Raw genomic sequence first — 14152 nt, 5'->3', positions numbered from 1 at the left:
TGCTCAGAATTACAGTAGGCAAATGAAGGTGGAAGAACTCACACCATGTACACAACTTCAAGGATCAACTTAACAGCTCAGAGCCTTACTCCCCTGCCTAACTGCCAGTATTTTAATAATGTTTGTAGCCACAGCCAGCTCTAAGAGTTCTCAAACACCAATATATGCAGATGGAACAATAGCAAAAATTCTAATGTTGTGCTAAAGCCACAGTAGCTGAGAGGTATGCTGCTGAGATAACCAAGGTCAACATTACTAGGAAATCAGTGTGTGGTTTTATAATGCAGATCCTCCAAAGAACCTCTTGGGACACTGTTTTTGGTATGCACAGACTTCTCATAGGGCTAAAATTGTAAGATTTGCCTTACTTTTTACACTGTTGGCAAAGCACTGCTTTTACCTTTACCTCTGTCATTACATATCCATTTAATGATACAGTATGCATGCACATGTATACAATGTTATGTTTATATACGTACATAGATATGTGTTGACAGATCATGTACAGAGTGCACATTTTTATTTTTCAACCATCAAGCATTTTAACTCCTCTGTGCGTGTTATCAACTATTAAAATGCAGCAACCTGCCAGAGTAACTCAGCCCCGTTCACAGTTAAGAAAAAAAGTGACACTACGATTACAAGAAATGTGTACCCTTGTGCCCCACAGATACAATTCCTTCCATATTTATCAACAGAGATAACAAAATTAGAATGGAAAAAAAATATATAAAAAGAAAAGCATGCCTGCAATTAGCCTCGGGTGTCATGGTTTAATTACCTTTCCATAGCTGTGTGGAATTCTGAATTGGAAAACTGCTGTAGTATCATTTTTAATGAAGAAGACAAGTGTGTGTGTTCCCATTACACAGGAATTACAGTCCTCAGCTCCTCTGGAAAAGCATATAGCAGGCTGCTGGAAAAGAGACTTTGTCCAGTAGTTAAGACTCTCATTCAGGAGGAGCAGTGTGGAACACTGGAGATGTCATGGGATGTCACCAATACTGTCAGTATGTTTTGTGGACTAGAAGAAGGTATGTGTTCATGTGCCGGGGAACTTATGGGAAGTATTAAAACAATACAGTGTACCAGAGCCACAACTGAGTGCTGCTTGAACCCTGTATTTGAGTGGTGAGAGTCTATTCCTGGTATTAGGCTGAACATTACCACCAGATTCTGCAGAGAACCATGCTTGGGGATACTAAGACTACATATTTGTTATCTGCAAATTATGCAGCCCATTTAGTGTGAACTGACTCCAGTCTAGTAGGCATCGGATTGCTGATGAATGAGAAATGGTTGTAATGAAAATCTGCACCTCCAAATCAGAAGTCCCAGTTCTCTCCCAAAAAGGAGAGAATTGATCTTCCTTCACTAGGGTTGGGCAGCTACATCCGATGGAGGCTGAAGCATCATGTGTCCTGTTCCCAAATAGGTTTCTAGGTAATTACTAGGCTAGCTGCCCTTGTTTGCCATTTTAAGCCTAGCCAATTTCCCTCAAATGTGAGAATCAAAGCCTGTACCTTGTGTCTGTGAGAACACCTTAATTATGCTAACCCGCAACTCCAATTACATTTCTGCCCTAATTTTTTAACATGATTTTCTTAGTTTTCATATGTCAGTACTAGACAGCTGCTCTTGTGGGCCATTTTAAGCCTAGTCAGTTTCATATTTCAAAGGTGAGAATCAAACCCTGTACTTTTGTGCTTTTTAAATAAACACCTTAATTATGCCAACCTGCAACCCCAAATGAACAACTGAATGTAAAGGAGTGGTAGATGGACTAATGGACTGGTGCAGCAGTGGCAGTATTGTAGGTATGTTACTGACCTGGGGCACAGAAGTGAAAAATTTGTCATAGAACAAAGCTGTTAGTTTACCAGTCAGTCTATGGTAATGAGCTTTAGGTAAAGACTGACAGGATAAGATTACTGATACAGGCAGCAGGAGCAAGGTTCCTTTGAAGGGTAGCTGAGTTCACCTTTCATGAGGGAGCAAGGAACCTGGCAGCCTGGAATGACCTCTGAGTACTGTTACTCCTCCTCATCCAATTATGATGGTGATGAAGAACCAGCAAGTTCAACATGCATTACTAGCAAAACAAACCCAGTTCAAAATAAATAACTATGAAACATAATGAACTACAAAAGTAGCATATCAGGACATAACCTGCATTACAGCACAAAAATAAAACTGCAAAATGAAGTTGTACTCTAAACATTAATTCAGAACTGCTATAGAAAATCAATCAAGAAGATGTCCCTTCATAAAACCTGACAGAAACTACATAAAGCCCTCTTTAGTGGACAACATATGCACATACTACATCCTATTGAAATAAATTGGAAAGTAATTAAAAATGGAAAAATAGATAAACTGGGCATGTAGGGTGTCTGGTTTAGTTGAAGTATGTTCTACTGCAGGTTTAGGGATGTCAGTTTTATGAAGCCCACCCTTACTAATGCATGCTAACTCCCCAAACCTGTCTGTGATCCTAACTCCAATGCTGCACCTTATTCAAAGAATGCATGTCTGAATTTATTGGTATTGGTTTATAGGTAGGTACTAGGTTATTTGCCCTAGCCAAAAAGGTACCCTGGCTTTCACCACCCAAGAAAATTGTTTTCTTGTGCTCCTGTCAAGCAGAGCCACAGAAGTGATCCCCGGGGTGAATTTCCTAAGATTTTTCTTGAAGAGTGCTAATGAGGAGCTCTGTTTGACATAGATAGATAGTCTGTTCCAGAGTATGGGAAGCCTCTGGGACAGGAATCTATCCTTCCAGAATGTTGTGTTTATTGTGGTGACAAGGTTTAGGTTTCTAGAACATGTGTGGGATTGGGATTTCTTTAAGTGGAGCATGTCCAACAGCTCTGGGTTTCACATAGCTTTGTATGTTAGGCAGAGATTGCCTCTGAGTAGGCGATATGCGACAGAGTAAAGCTAGAGTTTGAGACGGTCTGTGTAGGGCATCTGTTTAAGGCCAGTAATCCTCTGAGGTATTTCTGCAGCCTTTCCAGTTGTTGTAGATGTCTTGTGAGGTACATACAAAAAGGGGCGTTGTACTCTATAATGGGTCTAATGAGTGATGAGTAGAGGGGAACAATGACCTCTTTCTGGATGAGAAATCTTTTGTAATGAGGTGTGCCACATAGAAGGATTTTCTGACCACTGTATGGTTTTGATTAACAGATTGTAAAATGAAACTTTTTTTTCCTTTTGTGATTGTATTTTCTTTAATCATTTTGGGTTTTTCAGTTTGTTCATTTTCAGAATTGCTGGTATCATTCGCCTGTGCATCACTGCTTGTACATTTTGATAAACAAATGTGCTTCTTGTCTGCAATGTCAGACAGCTGCATCTCATTATTAGTACAAATGTGCCTTGATTCCTGTACATATTATACAATGATTTGAAGGTACTGTTATGTGCATTACCGGGCCACTAGTAAAGATTTAGCAAAGGGAGTCAGTACAGACTAGTAAAAATGGATTATGATACCAAATTTCCAGAAGCAATGCTATTACACAAAGCTAATGCTATTCCCACAGAACGTGCATTGATGCATTGTTTTTCTCCAGAGTGGACATCCCTAAAGAGATACTGTCTAAAGTGCTCTCTTTATACTGAGGATACTGTATCAGTACCCTTAGAATAAAGTATACCAATACAGTACCCTTAGTATAATACTTAACCACCTTCTACAAAACAACCTACTAGCCAACTGCCAACATGGCTTTAGAGTTTATAAACAAAAACATAATAATAAACTCCTTTTTTCCTGCTTTTTTTTTTACTGTCAAAAGCTGATGATATAATTAATCATACTACCTTGAAAAACTAAAACTACTTTCTCTTCGACTCGACCTATTACAATGGTTCAGATGTTATCTTCAAAATGAACAGCAACAGTACAATTTGTCCTCCTTACTTCTGTTAATATTGGAGTCCTCGGCTCTCTCTATCTTAGGTCCCTTTTCTTTTTTATTTATTATTTATTGAACACTTGACTATACCATACCACATCAATATATGCAGAGATGATGTCCTCTGTACTACCAATAATATAATATACCCCCAATCCAATCCCCTCCACACCCTGTAAAAAAAAAAACTGGTTCATTCAAACTACATCATGCTTCATCTGAAAAAAAAAAAAAAAAAAAAAAACAACTACTACTTTCACACACCACCATCTTCTTCTTCTCCAATAATCTTATAAATGCTACACCAGATACTAAATACCGCCACTACTACTACCACGTCTCTACTAAGTCACACAATCATCTTCATCTTACTGATGATAAAAAAACCAAACTTACTAAAAAAAAATTAAAACCCTTCCTTCAACACCTCCCTCAGGCAAGCAAGGCAACCTCAAACCCTTTCTCATCTTCTTTTCTTTTCTTTTCCTTTGCTCTGCTATATAACCCAACAAAACAAAAAATCCCCTAGCCTTAACCTTAAACAACTAGGATGGTTGAAATACAGAACCATATACTCTGTCAAGTTTTACTTATACACAAAAAAGATCCTACCCCCCCCCCACCCCCCCCATCCTCTCTCTAATCTCCTCTCATAATAAAAATCTGCTACATTGCGTTCTGCTGCAAAAAAACTACTTGTCTCCTTAAAAAAAAACAACAAGCTGGGGGCTCTCTTTTCTCAAAAAAGTATAAAAAAAAAATGGAATCAGCCCGCATGAACTATCTACCTACCTAGCTTCAAAAACAAATAAAAAACACCTAAAAAAAAAGTGGCTTTTTGTGCTGTGCAAGCCAGACTGAAACTTGTATTTCACTCCCTACTCCTCCCCCTCCCCTCCTCCTCCCTCCCAAAACTTCTCTCCTCTCTCTTTATTCTTCTGCAATTGCACTGGTGCTGTATAGTGCATTTGCTTGTTTATCTCTGGTCTTTTTTTTTTTGCCTTTTTTGTTTGTAGTCGTTTGTTCCCATTGCTTTTTTCATTTTTATATGTTACTATGGTACTGTTGCTTTATTACTATTTTTTACTTTTATTTGTTTGTTTTATTTATATTATTATTCTTATGCTTGGAGTTTTTCTCCCCGGAAAATGGACAAATAAAGTATAAAGTATACTGATAAAGTATAAAGGGTACTGTATTAGTTATGTCAGTGTTTGCAGTTGAAGACAGTCTACCTTCCACAGACTGATGGATTAGAAGAGAGGTTAGTAAAATTATGAAACTGTGCTTAAGAATGTTATTCATGCAGATGGTAAACACGGGAACCATTTGTTAACCTACTTACTATTTGCTATGTGAGAGGTGACAAGCCTCAAATGGATTTACCCCATTTGAACCTTTGTCCAACAGCCATCCCTGAGAGCAGCTTAACATTGCTAAAGTAAACTTGGGAAGAAGAGAAGAGTCCATTTATTAGTGTGAAGAACACAATGTTAGCTTGACGGTTAGATTAAAACTTATTATGCTCATAGGAATGGAGCATATGCGGAGTCCAGAAACTGTAATATTGAATTTATAATAGGAATACCTAGCTTAGAAAATGTAACCCTGGAGATCAGGTATCAATGCTACTGCCCTCAATGGAAAGTACATTTCTAGCCACATGGCAAGGCCCATTTGAGGTAACTGAATGAATATAGTTAAATAAATATAATGAACTATAACATTAAACAGTCAAAAAACAGAAGAGAAAATCTATTTTCATAGGTGTTTACTAGGCTAATGACCACAAGCGACTTTAGCCTAGCCATACATCCCAAATCTCTGACAAGTTTTGGTACCCTTGATAAGTGTAAGTAGGGGCTACTATTTACAGGCTGCTTGTGTCCATTAGAGACATAGGTGGCAAATCAGAGAGGGGTTTACTGTTCCTCATCCAATTGTCCAAGTTACACTTGAATTGGGGTAAGGAGGAACTCTGTTTCACATGAATGGGGAGCCTGTTCCAGAGATGGGGTAGTCTGTGGGATACATACCAGTCTGTCCAGCAGGTCCTATTTATATCACAGGCAATGTTTAAGTCTTTTGAATGGGTAATTCTGGTGCTGTTTGTTTTGTGAATATGCAGGAGGCCCATCATAGTGGGGTCTGACAATGCCCTTTATGCCAGGCATAAATCTCCACTCAACCACCTGTAGGAGACAAAATACAGGGATAGGGCCTTGAGGCAGTCTGCATAAGGAGTTTTACTTACGCTCTGTATTCTTTTAGTAAGGAACCGCGGTGGACGTTCCAGTTGTTGGATATGCCTGGTTAGGTACATACCAAAGGGCGCTTTGTACTCGATTAACGGAAAGGGTGTGTGTTATCAATGAGTTACAAGGGGTGGAGGACTTCCTGAAGGATACCATTATACATTCCTTGCATTTATTTTTAGTCCATGCCTCGGACATCAATTGTTTGTCTGTGTCAGCCCCTCCTGGAGAGCATTTGTACCAGTGTGGTATTCAATGACAGCTCCTAATTTGCAATCTTCTGCAAATTTAGTCAGCTAGAGACCACTGATATTGGCCTTTACATCAGAGAAGTAAATGCCAAGAAAGGGTTGTCCAGTAAATGATCCCTGAGGGACATCTCCACCTTTAGTCCTTGTCGGTGTAGTAGCTGGTCTAAACATGTGGAAGATATCATAGCCTTGCATTTGGTGAGCATCAATGACTTCAATACTCACAGATTTGTCCAAAAAAGCAAATATTTTATGAGGAACAGACCAAACATATAATGCAAAACTCTGGACAGTATGAAAATCAGGACATTTGAGAGGTATGGCAAGGTAAGTGTAAACATAAGGGATTAAATTACACTACCTTCCTGATAGCAATTGCTAAGGGCTTTATGGCATTGAAAGCCAGCAAAACACAACACTTTTGTTTTTGTAAATTGTAGTACATGGAAGAGATAAAGCTCCATGCACTACAAAGAATTACAGTTGGGTCTCCCTTAATTATTTGTTCTTGACATGGATGCCAAGATTCAGTTCTTGAGGTTTGCTCATGAAGTGAATTTGGCATCCACGTCTTGAACACATAAGCAGGTTATGATTGAAGGGGACCATAAACCTCTATGGAGTTCACAGAATCATGAGAAGATGCTCAAAAAATGGGAAAAGATTGGCTTGTTGGGCACCTTTCTGATGTCAAAAAGGTGTTTAACAAGCAGTGAGTGCCATTAGGTTCAGGACTTAAGCTAGGGTCTACCAGCAGACAGTGCCAGATAGCCACGAACAGCAACATATGGTAAAACAGCTTCAAAAGTTAACACTTCACTCTTACACATGTATTAACAAAACATTAAATATTGGAGTGAAAATGTTTTAAAGCATTGAGAGCCATAAAACATTTTGTGCTGCCATACAGACAACACACAGAAGAGAATTCTCTCTAGTAAATGCCTTTAAAAGCTGCTCACTCTGCAATACTTTGTTTTCTGTAGCAGTATGAAGTTCATTACATATTTTAAAGGTGTGAAACTGCTTTGGTTGCTCCTCTGTTGACTACTGTTGAAGTTCTAACACAAGGTTAGGGCTTAACAGTGCTGAACAGCACTTAAATTTTGTAGTGCATGGAGAACTGTGATCATGCTCCATTATCAGGTAAAGAAATGGAAGATATTTTAATATATTATAGTATTTATGGAATGACTATGAATACACTGACTTTTTCCACTGTAAAGAACATGTCTTACTGATAACATTATTTGTACAGTTTTAATAGCAATAAACCCCTTTCCAGTACTGCCTGGCAGACTTAGAATCATTTGAGAGTCAGGAAATGAGTGCTTAATATATATGTCTTATCTTTTAGATATATATATATATATATATATATATATATCTATATATATATATATATATATATATATATATATATATATATATTCACTTTATAACCTCGAAATGCTGAAATATCGAATTTCAGTATCTCGAGACTATAAAATTGAATCCACAAAACACCGACAAAAAAACGTGAAACCACATAACCGAAAACACCGCACACACTACACTAAACATACAACACAACACCCACATCACAACATAAACAAAAAAACACACAAACAACTCACAGCCCCCCACACTCCTCTTACTTATATATACTAACTCCGAGATTGCACAAACACAAAAGCTCACTCACACACGCACATTTTCCAGTCCCTCACACACACTAACTCGCACTCAAAACCCTTACAAAACATTCACTTACCTGACATAACACCTACATCCAAACACAGCACCGCGCACCAACAAAACACAAACCCGGACATTACGTAGCGCAACTTCATAACCGCGAATTCGACATATTTTCGAGATATATCAAATTTGCGATTATGAACGCTCGCTATTTGTAACATTCGACTTTATAGCTTCGAGATACTGAAATTCGACATTTCAGTATTTCGATGTTATAAAGTGAACCCACACACACATATATATATAATTTTTTCCTTTTGAATCCCTAGTAATCCTGACTGATTTAGCTATCCAGTTACCTAAAGTGAAATATTTAGGTTTTGTTCTGTAACATTTAAAAATGTAGTTTCTGTAGCTCTTAACTTAGTTTCCTTGTAATGCATGGAGCTACGCAATTACAGTCCAAACTGGGAAAGAGGGCAGGCTTGGTAACTGTTTTAGTCATTTGGATAACAAAAAGTTGAATTCTATGCTTTGTTCTATATTTGAGAATGCAATTCCTGCATTTCTAAAACCGCGTTTTATTTTTCAGGTATGCTTACATCAGTACTGACATCATATACGGCGGAGCCAAACAGGATGCAACGCAGTAACTTACAGTAAGTGATCTTTTATGAAATATTGAATAAAGAATCGATTGTGACTGAAATCCATATTTTAACAGGGTACTGTACTGTTTAGCAATTTACTGAATAATTATTACAGAACATTACACTGTAAAAATCCATTTCTTTCAATGCTCTTCCTAGAGTGTCAGTGTACATTTCAAGCATGTTTTTTTTCACTAACAAACATCTACATATTTTCCTTCCATTTAAATGTTATACATAAAAAAGCATAATTTAAGAATTATCCCTTTTATGCTTGTCTGAAATTCTTGGTTTTTCAGTTTTTTTGTAAAATCATGTTTCCTTCATTTCCTTGTGTTTGTCTGATCATCTGATGCACTGTGCGTATAACAGATGGGGTCACCCAGTGCTAAAAGGAAAGTTATAAAATACAGACATGTAAGCAGAAACCAGATCATGTTGGAATAGAGGCACCTAGATATATGCACTATACAGTATTCCTGTATAATGTTTTCTGTTAAACTGCATGCTATTTCCTTGTGGTGACTGCCAAAGCATTTTTTTCTTTTGCATTCTCTACACAGTGACAGTGGTTGAAAGAAGTCCATGACTTGGGGGTAGTTACATCAAAGGCAATAATGCTATCTATAGTGCCAATAAAGATCTGTTGCAATGCAGTAGAAACTGCTTCCCGAAATAGTGCCCTACACTCTGTTCAAGTGAAAAAAATTGGTTTTATACAGCAGTAACCTCACATTGAGCATAAAAAAAGGTCCAACTTTTTTTTTGATACTGTGTAGGAATTCTCAATCTCGTCCCATCCCAACACTTTGTCCCCGTCACCCCACCCTTGCTATGTTACTGCTCAAAGGAGTCAATTTAATCACACTTAAGCAAGAAACTGAGTTTGAAAAGGCAAATAAAGCACGTTTATTCAAGCCTATCATTCATATGTACCTTAAAATGGCATCAGAGATGGGTACTAATAAAATTCAAGTGAAGTAAATAATTAAAAATGACAGTCAAAAGTAGGACATCACAGTACTCTGATCATAGTAAACAGTTAAAAAAACAGGTAGCTTACACAGGCAAAATAATGAGAAACGAATAAAGCAAGAATAAAGAATTAAAAATAAAATCTTTCCTCTTAAGGGCATAACAATTGTGGTCCATTCCTTGGTTTTAGGTTATTTGCTTTAATTATTAAAAACAAGTGAAACAGCAATGCCAACTACTAGAAATATGAGAGTAATCAGTTAAGTAAAATTCTCTAATTTAAGGCTAAATTAAGCTTCCTAGGTTGTAGTGTAAGGGACTTAAGAATGAATTAATCTTCATATTTTTTTTCAGAAATGGTTTTAAGTCCAGATCCACCTGTATAGTATGTCATTTTTGTAGGCAGTGAAAATGATCTGTGCTAGGACTATAACATGTCCCTGTAGTGCTAGGTATGAAGATATTGCACTCTTCTCCATGATGGTGTGACTTCAAAATAGCAGCTTAGGAGGAGAATGTATGCATAGTGGTCTGGCAGTTAATACACAGGATTAAGCCTCCACTTTACTGTATGAATTTAAATCACTTATCCAGACAGTGACTCTGAGAAGCCACTGCCCAAAGAATTTATCTAGTTAACAAACGAATAGTTATCAAAGCTCTGTGGAGCATTTCCCATGCAAATGACTCTCCAGTCATGTAAAATATTGGCCATACTAGGGATGACTACTGTCTTCTCTCTGCCTGCTGAATGAAGCTTAGCCAGGTGTTTATGTCTATTTAAGTAGTCTTTAGCCAGTGTTGACTTCATGCTTTGGGTTATTTTTGTACAAAACAGTAAAATATTTCATGCTCATATAAGGCCCAGTTGTACCCTCAAAAAGTATTTAAAAAGATCTTGAATATATCTCTTCCTGGTGAAATTAGAATATTTATTTTTGTTTACTGAGTAGTGCACTATTTACCAATTTCAGGATCAGACCGGGTAAAATACAAAACATTACACAAACAAAATACAGAAATGTAAGCTATAACAAAGTACTTCAGACTAATTACATAGAAAAACTGTGTATGTATATATATATATATATATATATATATATATATATATATATATATATATACACACACACACACACACACACACACACACACACACACACACATTCTAGCGAACAAGCATAGCACGCTGCACAATCAGTGTAATGTACAATATACACATTAGTTTTTGTGTGTCAATCTTAAATGAATCTTAGGAGAGGAAAAGAAACTTGTAAAGGAGATAGGTTTGGTGATTTGTCCTGTGAAGCAGGAGCATTTGCTAAATTTGGAATAAGTATTTATTTCCTTAATGTTGCTGTGGAGAGGTTGTCAAAGAGTAGGTGTCCGAGAGGAGAAAGCATGTACAGTGCTCTGGAGTTTGGTTCTAGGAGTAGTCAGAGTTGGTGTGGCTTGTGAGTAGTGCCTCTGGATATATGAAGAGGTTTTTGAAATCTAGCTGCAAGGGGAGTAAATGTGTGGAGTTGGAGTACTTTGTAGAACTGAGATCCAAAAAGTAGGATAGATCTTTGTTTTTGGGTAGCATTTGGCCTTTTCAGGGTAATGCAGTGGTGTATATAATAGAATATATAAAAAGGCTTGTACATCAGGTTTACTATTATCTTTTTCCTTGAATTCATTGTCCTAATTTCTTTATGGTAAAATTTGCTTCCATTGTAATCTGGACCATACTTTGTGCAGTTGTCTAAAAGGTGCCATTTGTTTCAGTTTTCTTAAAAGCTTCATCGTCTTGGTTCTTTGTTCAGGCAGGCCTGACCTGTATAGGAAATGTACAGTATTACCTTGTAAATAACATGATTTATGGACTTGTGACTCCTTCCTTTTTCCTTCTGTATATTTAGTCCTTATCTGATATGTATTATGGCAAAATTAATTACACTATATGGGTATTTAATCTAATAATCTAAATGCAGTGTTAATTTAATGCTGAATCTCCTTTCTTTAGATAGGTTTGTTATTAGTTGCCTTTAAAAAAACTTAGGTTTGAACTCTTACTAGACATGCAATAATGTAAAGCTGCATTCATACGTACATAATCTTGAACTTCTGTGCAGGATGATTAAAGGGACAATCATATGATTTTACATTATGCTGCCTTTTGATAAAATCATTTGGGTTAATGTCTAGTTCCAACTTTTGAAAACCACCTTGTTTAACAGAACATTGTTCATCCTTGATTGTATGTTGTGTAGCCCTGAGAGCATTATATCAATGAGTGATTCTACACTGTTCGGGTCATCATCATAAAAATGCCCTCTATCCCATTTTCTACATGGGGTCAGGTGTCATGTTAGCTGTCACCATCTCTTATACTACACTCCTGCCTTCTACCACACATGCTTGACTGCCACAGATCTCACACAAACCATCCCCCTCTTTGCTGGACACCCTTGTTTCCTCTTCCTTCTTCCTGTCTGTCCCAAATCTTCACCAGATTATCTTCTGCTTTTCTGCACATGTGCCTGAATCATAATCTGCTGTCTTTGACCATCTCTGCAATGGAACCTTTGGCTTCTGCTCTTATGTCCTCATTTCTTATCTGTCCCACAGTGTGCAGCCTGTCACCCATCTCAGGCATTTCATCTCCATCACCTCTAGCTTCCTCATCCGCTCTGCCTTTGCTGCCCAGGTTTCTGTATCATACAGTTGCACTGGCCACACCACTGTTTTGTGCACCTCAATTTAGGCTTTTGGCATTCTTATGTCATACACTACACCTGACAGTCTAACAGTTAGCTGCAGCCCCTTTAATTCTAGCTTTAGCCTTCTCATTCAGACTTCCCTTCTTCTCAACCTCCTCTATCTTTCCATCTCTGTTCTCAGCTTCTTCCGATTTCCCCAATTTGCTGCCATTACAACTGTCTTATCTGTACTTAGTTTCATCATATGTGCCTTCAGTTCTGTAGTCCATTCACCTATGTTTTGCTGAAGTTCTAGCTCAGACTCTAATGCCTGTACTGCCACATCATCTGCATACAGCAACTTTAATGATCTGTCCCCTCCAACCTGTTTGAAAATGTAGTTCATCACTAGTATGAACAGCAGTGGGCCCATTGCTGAACCCTGATCTATACCCACTCACACTCAGAACTCCTCTGTAAGACTGATCACTGTTCATACTTTAGTCACTGGGTCCTTTTACATAGCCTACACTAATTCTACTGATGTTTGAGATTTTGAACCACAGTACTGCCCAAATCAGCTTTCTTGGGACCTTGTCATATGCTTTCTTCAAGTCTAAGAATGTCCATTTGGACTCTTTCCTCATCTCTAACTTCTTCTCAACTATCTGTCTCACTGCAAACATCATATCAGTTGTGCTGCATCCTGATCTGAATCCAAACTACTAATTTCCCATCTAACTTTCTACTATTCTGCGTATCCATTTATCAGTCACACTTGTTAGAACTTTCATGCAATGTGACAGGAGTTTGATACCTCTGCATTGCCCACAGTCATGGATGTCACTTTGTTCTTGTACACTGGCATGAGTATGCTTATTCTCCAGTCATCTGGGATACGCCTTTCTCTTCACACTTATGAGTACCCTCAGAAGCCATTTCTCCCCTGTCTCACCCAGCATCTTTATCATATCTGCTGTGACCTCATCTGAGCCTGCTGCTTTCCCTGACTATTTTTCTTAGTGCTGTTCTTCTAGGGTGGGCTTTCTTTCTTCTCCCATTGTAAACTGTCTGGGGCAGTACAGCTTCTGTTTTTTTTTTCATTTAGAAGCTGTCTGGAAGTACTCCTGCCTTTGATGTCCTTTGGACTGGTGAGGAGGTTGTTGCTGGATCCCTTATGAAGGGTGTATGACTATCTTCTTTATCTTTCCTGTCTTTGTCTTGCAACCAGAGTTTCTTTGTGCCACCTAATGAGTCACTTTCCAGAAGCTGGTAGAGTGCCTCCGATGCCCTATTCTTTGCTATTGCAATGCTTCTTTGTTAGCCAATCAGTATTCCTTCCTAACCTGGTCTGTCTTCACTTTTTCTCTGCACTCCTTTCTTTTGATGACTTCCTGGACTTGTACATAAGAAAAGCTGGTGCTGAAATGGAGCTCATTTCCATACCTGGCTTGGCCATATATCTGTTTTGTTGTCCTCAGACATGCTGTTTTGAGACACTGTCATTCAGCTCCACCCATTTCCTCCTCTTCTTGGAGTGCTAGAGCCCTGAGTAATTCCTTGAACTATTGTGCCGTCTCTCCAGTCAACTTCCAGGTCTTCAGCATGGTCTCTATTGACCTTAGAGCCTTCATTGACCACTGCTTGCAGCTGATTATGGCAGCCAGTGGTTTATGCTGTGGGACAACTGTTTCACTGGGGATTACTTTGCAATCACTGATTCTACACCATTGCCCT

General features: G+C 38.1%; 1 protein-coding gene across 1 annotated transcript in view; it reads left to right on the top strand.

Annotated features, from left to right (window-relative positions):
* The window catches only part of LOC122811026 (sprouty-related, EVH1 domain-containing protein 1-like), a 1131707-nt gene that overhangs the window by 483556 nt on the left and 633999 nt on the right, over positions 1 to 14152 (top strand). The window contains exon 2 of the mRNA XM_044082587.1: positions 8702 to 8768. Coding sequence (XP_043938522.1) covers positions 8704 to 8768 — 65 coding nt within the window. The 5' untranslated portion in view covers positions 8702 to 8703. The remainder of the gene's footprint in view (positions 1 to 8701; positions 8769 to 14152) is intronic.

This window comes from Protopterus annectens, chromosome 1.part0 (genome assembly GCF_019279795.1).
Source record: "Protopterus annectens isolate FY-2018-M chromosome 1.part0, PAN1.0, whole genome shotgun sequence".
NCBI classification, from domain to species: Eukaryota; Metazoa; Chordata; order Ceratodontiformes; family Protopteridae; genus Protopterus; species Protopterus annectens.
The sequence above is the reverse complement of the archived record's forward strand: the minus strand, read 5'-3'. Positions and strand labels throughout refer to the sequence as shown.